Raw genomic sequence first — 10,813 nt, forward strand, 5'->3', positions numbered from 1 at the left:
TGCATGGATAATTTAGTCTATATAAATACATAAAGCCTGAAATCTCGGAAGAGCGCCTGTAGCTCAGTGGATAGAGCGTCTGTTTCCTAAGCAGAAAGTCGTAGGTTCGACCCCTACCCGGCGCGCCATTTCTTTTTCTGGCCCTCTTTTCTATTATATATTCTTGTTTTCTCTTTCTCTTTTTTTTTTTTTTTTTTTTTTCCCTTGAGGTCCCCTAATTCCACGTAAGCACAAGGACAGGACCGACTATCGATTAAAGGGCAATGAACTCTGTCTGTCTTGAGTCCCAGAGTCGAGGTCTAGAACAGCTCGACCACTCAGACTACGAGCTCTCGAAAGCGATGGAGATCTCGAGCAAGAAGTTTGATTGTGACATCGTTTGTATTTATCGCTGGAGAGTAAATGCATTAAAAATTGAAAGATATAAAAATAAAATGTAAAATTAAACTGGTATTACATGATATCCGCTTCTTGTCCGCTATAAAATTTTGTTAATGATGGACACTAACAGCATTAATTATCTCTCCATGTCTTACCAAATGCGAACAAAAATTGGCGAACAAACCGGAAATATCAAATAAAAGTTGCTTTAGAAAGTGATAAAAGAAGCAACCTTAAAATCAAGATAATCGAATACGCCGATTTTGCTATGTCGTGTAGTGAAAAATACCAAATCGCAATAGTTGACTATTACAGGAAAAAAAAAAACAAAACAAAACAAGATCTCCATAATGCATGTACATGTCGATCTTCTAGCAGGGATGGGATGTACTGCTTCCGCTAGCTGAAATCAACCTGCCCCCGATCACGAAGTTTCACCGGTCGGAGAATTGCCGGGCATGCCAGCATTGATTGTTGGTTAACTTCAATTAATTGAAAGCTTTGGTGGAACCGGTCCCCATGAATTAGACAAACGACGAACGATCAAGAATGGAATTGTGAACTTGATCTCGGGTCTTGAAGTCGAGTTCTAGAACAGTTCCAAAACTCTATTTCAAGCCCTTGGAATCGATGGTAAGAAATCTCGAACAAGAAGTATGGTTTTAACTACATTGAATCTACATTGTAGGAAAGTATAGGCACATGTAATTGAAGAACAAGGAAAGTTAGAAAATTAAGGGAAAAGACCACCAAAAACCCCAAACTTTGCTCAAAATGACAAATTTACCCTAAACTTTTTTTTGTGATACGAAAAATCTCAAACTTTACAAATTGTGACATATTTACCCTATTAAGGGCATTTTCATCTTATTCTGTTTGTTTTTTTTTTGTTTTTTCTTTTTCTCTCCACTGGCCCCGACGGAGGGAAGCCAACGTCGACGAGGGCTGCCCTCACTAGCGTCAGGCGAGGGCTGCCTTCACCGGCATCCGGCGAGGGTCGCCCTCACCAAATTTGGCGAGAGTCTGGCGAGGGCACCCCTTGCCGGCATCTTGTGAGGGCTGCCCTTGCCCGATGCAGGCGAGGGTCGCCCTCATCGACATCGGGCGAGGGCCACCCTCACCCGACGCGTTGAATGCCGGAGGGAAGAAAGAGGGAAAAAAAAAAGTTTTTAAAAGTAAAAAGACCAAAATGCCCCTATGATTTAGGGAAAATGTGTCACACAAATGAAAATTCAGAGTAAATATGTCATGATTAGCAAATTTCGGGGTTTTTCATGTTACAGAAAAATATTTGAGATAAATTTGTCACTTTAGGCAAAATTTTGGGTTTTTGGTGGTTTTTTCCCAAAAATTAAAGTGAATTTCAATTACAGAAGACTTATTTATTTATTATGAACGAAACATCTAGTTAGACACAGAATATATACAAAATGTGACAATGATATATAGTAGTTGTACATTTAAATTAAGGGTTAATACCACGAAAAATCTCAAATTGATACACTCGTAATAAATTTACCTAAAACTAATTTAAATCCAAATGCTACATCTGTAATAAATTTACTCTCCTTTGTTTTTGTCAAATTTTACTGTTAAATCACGAAGTTTGATAAATATATCAATTTAAGATTTTATCTTCCGTTTGTCACATGCATACTAGTTTGTGATTTTTTGTGATATGAATCTAATTTAATAAAAACTAATGGATGGTAAAAATTTATTATAAACATGCCAGTTTGGGGTTTTATTCTCTGTTTGTCGCATGTGTACTGGTTTGTAATTTTTCATGGTATTAATCCAACATAATGAAAACAAACAATGTCTAAATTTATCACAGATGTATCAATTTAAAGTTTTTGGTGATCAAAGGGTAATTTATAATAAATTTGCCACATATATATTGATTTGTGGTTTTTCGTGATATTAAACTTTAAGTAAAACAACTACCGCAAGTCTCTCTAAAAGAAAAAGATGTTATCCACTTTTAACTTTATCCTTATCTAAAGAGCCTCATCCATGCATAACTTTCCTGCAATCTGGCTAATCTTTGCCGAACGCTGAATTGCAATCACATTTTTGCTGCAACGAATAAGGTACTTGGCGAAATAACTAATTCCGACAAATATTTACCTACCATGTAATATTATGTACTTTCCTCTTATAAATAAGGCACAAAAGCATAGTGGCTAGCCATTTGAAAGTCCCTGGAACAGCCTATAAATACCATAAATAGTTGCAAGTCTTTTGCCTGTGCCTGTGCCTGTACCTGTGCCCTGACCCACTTAGGACAAGAACATGCGAGCTTGGTGTTATGAATTAGAAAACCCATGACTCCCTCAATCAACCGCACCAATCTCGCGGGATGAAATGCGCCATTTTCAGATAAGTACGTCACAATTGTGCAGTGATGCGAATTTGTTTAGAAAAATTATAGCTTGTGATTCTATAGTAATGTTTTAAAGGTGGTTTACCTCAAAGTTAAATGGGACAACTTCGAAGATTCTGCAGCTTTCCAGTAGTGCACCGAACAATTTAAACAGAAATTGGATCTGCCTCTTTTCATAGTTTTGTGGCTGCTACAAGAACTTAAAAAGAGATTAATCTCCTCAACGAGATTATGAATCAGAAAATGTACGCATTGGCATCATCATGAAACAAAATATAAAGCAGGAAGGCTGAAATACAATTCCCTGAACTTGTGCACATAGGCACTTGGGAATTCCCATTAGATTTCGAACAGAAATATGGTAAGACAACGACTTAATCTGTGAGCTGCATATAATACAAGAAGTCAATTTGTGCAGAACAAGCAAGGATCAAAACTGTAACACCTAAACACTACAAGGACGCAAAATGTACTTTCATTCATGAGTAATGGCAGCTATTGTATATGTCAGAGATCCGAAAATTTCTACATAGGAGCACATATTACGTGAGACAGAGACTGCCCTTTTCCTTGAGTTTCTTCTCATCACATCTTAACTGCATGTGTACAGGCATGAGAGTCGATCTTGTGCTCTGCGTGTGATATAAATTTTCTTTACAAGGGTCGACCTCCCAGAACATCGGCAACCCTCTGAATGGCTCTAGCCACTCTCCATATCTCATGTTGAATCGAGGCTTGCCCTTCCCCGCTTCTCATTCGCGCTGATCTCCAAATGGCTTCTGCTATTCCAGGAAAGAAGGATGTCCTGCTTCTGTAGTCGCTCGGTCCATAAACCTGCAAGTAATGCCTCCACCAATCAGGACTTGCCAGGCGCGCTTCGAAAACCAAAACCACAGCGCAGAGCTCAATCTTTACGTAGTACATGCTATGCTTGTCCCCAAAAGAGAAGATTATTCTTTTTCTTTTTTTTTTAATCTTTACTCACGAGATGTTTGAACCACTGTCCATAGGGAAGACCATCGGCATCCAAGAAGCCTCTTTCAGCAAGCATCAGCCGATCATTTAATGCTCGCCTCCTCAACACTCCGGGCTCGCCAGTCGTCTGCTCTGCACTCAATTTCTGCAATACAACCGCACATTTCACCTGAGTTAAAGTGTATTTTCCTTGAATTAAGATTGCCAATTAAGTATTAACTATTAAACACTAACTTTACCTCTGCTTCCAGTTCAACCTCTTTGGCCACCGATGCAAGTGCTTGGATTGACAAGGTCAAAGGGTGCACAGAAATATTTCCATCTAGTAAGTTATTCAAGATATCTACATAGCCCTGACCAAAAGCAGAAAATATGTTCATGAGAGGCAGAGGAGTATGGGATTATTCTAGGAGCCAGAGCAACCATCAGAGTCTTCTCCAAAGATACATGCATCTTGACACTGGTCATTGCTGTCACGATAAGAAAATACCATGTAGGACTAACACTTGTCTTTGCACCATGCCACTTTATTGATACAGAGTATCAATAAACTATCTACCTAATTAAGAATGGATCTTATCTCACTTTCCTATTAGCAATTGTCCACATTTGAATCTGATACCTCTGTGCTTCTAGTAGAATATTGCACTAATCCAGAAAAACTGCCAGAATAATTATAAGATGATCCCTCATAAGCATGTAAAAAGTACTGCATACCCGCAACTGGTTCGTATAATTGAGGTAATTGAAAGGTAAAATTAGATCATCCGCAAGACGAAGCGCCAAGAGCCCCCATACTCCTGCAGCTGAGAGCATGGAAATGATAAGTTAGATTCTTTCCACATGCCTTCCGAAAAGCTAAAAGAAACTTACCGGCCACATGACGCTGAAAAAAAGGATCTCCGTGATTCACCATCCAATCATACGTGTCATAGGCAGTGTGGTAGACAGGAAAATCTGAAGCATCAAATTACAATGAGCCAGATCTCTTGTAATACCCCCCCAGTGATTCATAAATAATGATAAACGACGATGTGAAAGCTTGTAGGTACCTTTTCCATAGTACATATCAACAGAAGGAATTCCTGCGTATTGCAAAAAGGGAGCATAATCTGAATCTATCCCACTGAGTCTTTGGATCTACAGCCAAATGGCCAATCTTATCAATTTCTAAGTAATAAGAGTCTAATTTAGTCAAAACTCAGTCTGCAATGCACAACTTAATTCTCAACATCCTCAAGAAAACAACCAACACACTGAGTAAAAATTTCAGCATTTATTTCATGAATTTCAACATCAATCTTTAAAAAAAAACAAATTAAAGGCTTTGAATAAATGTCAGAGTTTTCCACACATAGACTTCTAGCTATTCCATATGTTACCATTGCCTAATATTCATGTAGTCTCCCTCTGGTTAATGCCTTCACCAATGGGGTTTGGACTTACATCACATATCCTTACATAGGTGTTTGTGCTATTAGTGTTCCTTTACCAAATAGGTCAAGCATTCACATTGGACTTCCTAACACTATACATATTTGAAAGGGGGTTGAGAACACAAGTAATCCTGGATAGATTTAAACAAGAACTAGCATTTCTGTAGATGTAATGGAATGTAAGAACATATCCATCCTAAGAGTTCAAGTTGGCACAAGGCAATTTACACTATAGAAAAGACAAAAAAACATTCAGTTTCAACTTTGTTGTACATGAGAGGAAAGATATCTTGGACACGTGACGAAACACCCTGCTCAATCCAAAACACCAAGAAGAAAAAACAAGACCACAGGCCTTATGAGTGCAAAGTCATGCAAAAATGTGCAGACATTCTGAGCAAAAATACCAGTTAACCTTACATCGATGCCATCATTAGCTTTTGTCCACATCTCATAAACAGTTGCTTCCTTATTGTCAGGATCCTTAACCTGATGCCAATACATCAATAATCAATAGAGTGCACACATGCTCAGAAAAGTTAAAAGGCATAGTTTCAGAACGTAAGATCTAAGCCATTTTAACTTTGTTGCACCTTCTTTGTGATCTCAATGAGGAGCTCATCTAGCTGTGGAGTTGCACGGGCAAAAAATCCTGGCCCTTGAACAGCACAATCTACATTAAGGTAGGCTATGGCTTTTGAACCCAGGGTCATGAGATTCTGCTCAACCCACTCAGTAGACCCTATCTAAGATCATGCCATCAGAAAAATAAATAACTGAAAGTCTGCAAGAGATGGAAAACCACAAGGAAAAGTACCAAGTAATGCACTGTTCAAGTTCAATTACTTTTTGAAAAAGCGTGTAATACAGCAGTAATACCAGCTAACAATAAAGGGCACAAGGCATCTTATTTATCCAAAATGCACGTCATGTCTGCCAGGGAAGAGTTTCGACTTACCATACCAAACTCTTCAGCGTCCCAGCTACAGAGTATGATACTTCTCCGAGGATTCCAACCCCTTTGCATCATAAGAGCATACCTACGAGCAATGTCAAGTAGGGCTGCAGTGCCACTGTTTGGGTCGACGGCTCCATATGTCCATGCATCCCGGTGGTTGCCTAACAGAATGTATCGATCAGGCTCTTCTAATCCCCTTATGACAGCAAAAACATTATGGATTGTTGCAACTTTTTTCTCCCCCTGAAGAGAAACGGAATAAGAAGAAGATGAATCTGATTTCTTTTTTCCCCATATCTCTTTCACACCTATTGATGAAAGTACATGTGTTGATAAATGCAATGCGAGGAAAAGGAGTTTGCATCCAGAAAATGTTAAAAATGCTTGCACTCATTCCAGCAACAACAGGTAAACTGCCTAGAAGTGCGTCATACTGCCTTCTGGTTTTTAGTAACACAGAAGGTTAATTCACAACAACCAGCTCAATTGTCACTAGACTGCCACAGTATTAAGTCATCATGATTGAATGAAGACGATGATTGCAAGATGCCATCTTTCAGCAAGGTCAACAGCCCAAATCCTTCAATCAACAGCCACTTATGGTCAGCTTGAGCATTTTAACAAGGGAAGAAGAGATGAAGTCGATGTTCAGTGGCCAAAACTAATGGAAAGGTATTTTTCCGATTTGAGTTAGAGATTATCTAGAGCCGAGCATAACCAAGTACTCACCTATCCGATTGCTCAGCACCTTGGTAAATAAATCCTCCAAAGATCATGTATAAGCACTCTTTGGCAAACCTTTGCAGTAATAAATGGAAAGCAATGTTATCCTCCAAAATTCGTCAAAACAACATGATCATCGACATCGAAAGCTTCACAAATAAGTCAATCAGGAAGCCTGATGCTAAAAGCAACATCTAGTTTCAAACCCAAGTCCAAGCACCTAGGCCAAACCATGGATGCAAAGAAGGGATCCACCAGCAAACAAATTAAAACAAGAACTTTCTGTATCAAGCCCTGTAGAACTTTCCTCAAACAGCGTTGACCGCCCAAAACTTGTGAAATAGGATCTCTACATGAGGCGTGTTGAAAGGAAAAAAAATGGAAGACGACAAGAACCGTGCCAACCAAAACCCCAAGCAACAATCACTGTTCGCGCCGCAAAAGTCAAACCCAGCAACATCACATATATTTCCGTAGACCCACATGAAACAAAAACACTAATGAAACCATCACCATCCACGCAACCAACCAACCAACCCACCTGGTAAGTAAAGTTCAACGCCGTCGGGCCGGGCCCCACCCCCCGGACCTTAAACCCCATCGTCTCCGTCCACTCCGGCGGCGCCGGAGGGCCCCCCAGCGACGCCAATATCATCTCCGCGCATTCCGCGGACACCGGCAGGGACGGTACCTTCGGGAACCTCGCCGACACCTCCTCGTCGTCCAAGCCCAAAGCCTCCCCGCCCTCGAGCGCTGCCCAGCCGGGGCTCAGCGGGTCCCCGACGCCCCTCATCACCGTGCCCCTCTCGACCCCACCGCGGCGGCCCGCCCCAGCCCCGCCGCGTCCCCCTCCGTGTACATCAGCACCGCCGCCACGCCCTTCGACGCCGCCGCACGCACCACGTCGCCCCTCGACAGGTCCCCCCTCCTCGCCACCGCGACGCACCCCTCGACCTCCGCCCCGGCCGCGGCGAGCGCGGCGTAGTCCTCCTCGCGGCCGTAGTTCACGAACACGGCCCGCGCGCCCGCCGCCGACCCGGAAGGCGAGTAGGCGTGGTAGGGGACGACGGCGTCGGGGGCGAGGCCGGGCTCGGTCAACGGGAGGTCGACGGAGGTGCCGTTGGGGAAGCGGGCGGCGAGGGAGACGCGGGCGGGGTAGGAGAGGAGCGGGGCGAAGCGGGCGACGTGGGTCTCGAGGCCGAGGGACTCGAGGTGTTCCCGGACGAGGCGGGCCGCGTCGAGGGAGGGCGCGGTGCCGGCGACGTGGGGGCGGAGGGTGAGGGCGCGGAGGTAGGCGGCGAGGGTGGCGTTGGCGGCGGAGGAGAGGAAGGCGCGGCGGAAGTGGTCGGCATTCCGGGAGCTCACGTGGTGCTGCTGGTGCTGGCCATGGTGGCGGAGGGCGTAGAAGGCGAGGAGGAGGAGGGGCAGGACGGAGAGCGCGGTGCAGGTCGGGGTGGGTTTTGAGGGGAAGAGGGAACTGGGTTTCATCTTCCTTGCTCCGGTCAGAAGGAAGAGAGAGAGAGAGAGAGAGAGCGTAGGGTTTTAGAGAGAGAATGAAGAGGAGGAAGAAGAAGAAGAAGAAGACGACGACGACGATGGTGCTGACGAAGAAGAAGAAGCAGCAGCAGAAGGTGGTGTGCACTAACACTGTATTTTCCGAGACAGGTAACTTTATATTATTTTTTTGGACAGGGCACATTCATTCATGTGGGGCGAGCATAGCATCCTTTTGCCCGATAAAATGATGGAAAATGATGGGTTAATATAATAAAAAAAATTAAATTAGTATATTCATAATAAATTTATACGAAATTGACTATTAAAAATCTTAAATTCGTGATAAATATTCCGTATATTAATTTTTTTGTTAAATTTATCGCCAAATGATACGCGACAATTGATAGATATATCAATTTAGATTTTACCTTTTATTTATTGTATTAGAGCGATTTTTTATGATTTCTCATAAATATATTGATTTAAGTTTTTTTATGATTAAAAATTTAATTTAGAATAAATTTATTAAGAATATACCAGTTTTGAGATTTCATGATATCAACTTAATGATTTTGTATCTATCTTCTATCTAATCAATATATTCAAAAACAATTTCGACATATTAAGGGTGTGTTTGGTAATATTTCTGTTCAAAAATTGTTTTAGAGAACAAAAATAGAAACTATTTTTATTCCTAAAATAATTTTTAGATAGAAGAATACATTTGGTAAATTTGTATAATTTTTATTCTTGGAATAAAAAAAAGTGGAAACACTTTTGGTAAACGTGTATAATTTTTTTTTATTTCTTTTAATTTTTTAATATTTTTATTTTATTTTTATTTTTATTTTTAATTTTTAATTTTTAATTTTTCTTCCTTTTGGTCGGTTGTCGGCCTCGACCATGGCCAACGACCGGCTGACGAGGGCCGACGGCCTCACCCAGCCATGGTGAGGGCCTCACCAGTTGGCACGAGGTCACCGACCCTTGACAGTTGGTTGTCGGCATCGCCGGCCCTCCAAAGAAAAAATAAGAAGAAAAGAAAGAGAAAAAAAATATAAAAGAGAAAATTTGTTTTTCGAAAGTGTTTTAGGAAAAAACAAGTTTTCTTATTTCTTGTTTCTTTCCAAATCTGTTCCCATAAACAAAAAAATAGATGTGGAACAAAAACCCAAATAAACATGTTTTTGTTCTTTTTTATGTTTTTCGAAACAAAAGAACATAAATTGTATTTATGAATAGACACAAAGAACACAAACAGACAGTACCTAAGAGAGTGACTATATATGATCCTATATTCTTGTCAATACTTTTTCCCCTTAAAATCAGGCGGAATAATTACACAATTTCTATTTACACCGTCTGGCAAGTAGAATGAGATTGTATTCTCATTCACGACATCACGAGCTTAAACTCGTTCGTCGCAAAGGCACACAACCTCGCACCACTCAATGGGTTACTTGGATTCTTAATAGTCCGATGACGTTATGATGATAGGGCGGAATACTCATTGATGAGCCAAGGAGTCGCGATGATTGTAACTTAAACTAAAAGCGAGCGATTTCAAGTTTCGTTTAAATTTTATTTAAAACCTAAAATTTATCCATTAGAAAAGGTTCTTTAATTTTCTTTTTTAACCTCAAACCTATTCAGCCTACTCAAGAATCTGGAGTTTATTCTATCATGAATTCTAAGGTCGGTTTTCATTAATATTCTTATTTAAATGATTATAGTGAATCATCACTCTTAATGACCATCATTTATTACAATTTATATATCATAATTCATATTTAAATACATAGAAATTATGAAATATTAATAAAGTGAAAATTTTTATCATAAAATATCTTCAAAAATTCAAGGTCGGACTAATAATTTCTTATTACACACTGAATATCGCATAATCGCGCGCAGACATTAAAACAACTAAAACAAATAAAACGACTTGTTTCAGTTTCTAGATAATTCTCTGTTCAATCTAAAACCTGAAATCGACGTATCATAAAATCTGAAATTGAATCCATTTTTCACCATCATGATAATAAGTCTCATGGGAACTAGAGATTGGAATCAGACGTAGCCATCGGGGGTCTCAAACTATCGTTTTCAAATGAGGTTTGGCTTGCCGGTGGACCCCGACGTCCATCACCACCACCACCACCTTTGTCTGTACTTTTAAAATCGAGCATATCTCCCGGAATGCGAAGGAGGGGATGTGGGTAAGTGTCCACGTTCGCTTGCATCACCCAGGATAGAGAACAAAATCATGGCAAATTGGGAATCATTCTAATCAGCCATCTCCACTTTTACATTTTCCTAAGCAAAATATATTCTATAAACTTTAGTCATCTGTCGAATCATGCCCCCTCCGAGACCAGATCTAACGGGTGCGGTGTGATGCAGATGGCGTTTTCCAGGTCAAAACCCGAGTGCATAAATTTTATAATCTTTTAGATG

The 10,813-nt window shown here is 40.7% G+C and overlaps 1 protein-coding gene and 1 non-coding gene across 2 annotated transcripts; one reads left to right on the forward strand and one right to left on the reverse strand.

The window, feature by feature from the left end:
- The first annotated feature begins 52 nt into the window (after positions 1-52).
- Positions 53-125, forward strand: TRNAR-CCU. Its single transcript has one exon. It is a non-coding gene; the product is annotated as a tRNA-Arg (tRNA).
- Positions 126-3,043: 2,918 nt separating this feature from the next.
- On the reverse strand, positions 3,044-8,462 carry LOC104425550 (probable glutamate carboxypeptidase AMP1). Its single transcript, XM_010038272.3, is given in 11 exon segments — positions 3,044-3,601; positions 3,753-3,887; positions 3,982-4,095; positions 4,460-4,548; positions 4,616-4,699; positions 4,795-4,882; positions 5,599-5,667; positions 5,772-5,924; positions 6,137-6,379; positions 7,401-7,676; positions 7,679-8,462. Coding segments are annotated over 11 exon segments (2,100 nt in total). The 5' UTR covers positions 8,348-8,462; the 3' UTR covers positions 3,044-3,421.
- Between the last annotated feature and the right edge of the window lie 2,351 nt (positions 8,463-10,813).

This window comes from Eucalyptus grandis, chromosome 11, assembly GCF_016545825.1.
Source record: "Eucalyptus grandis isolate ANBG69807.140 chromosome 11, ASM1654582v1, whole genome shotgun sequence".
Lineage (NCBI taxonomy): Eukaryota > Viridiplantae > Streptophyta > Magnoliopsida > Myrtales > Myrtaceae > Eucalyptus > Eucalyptus grandis.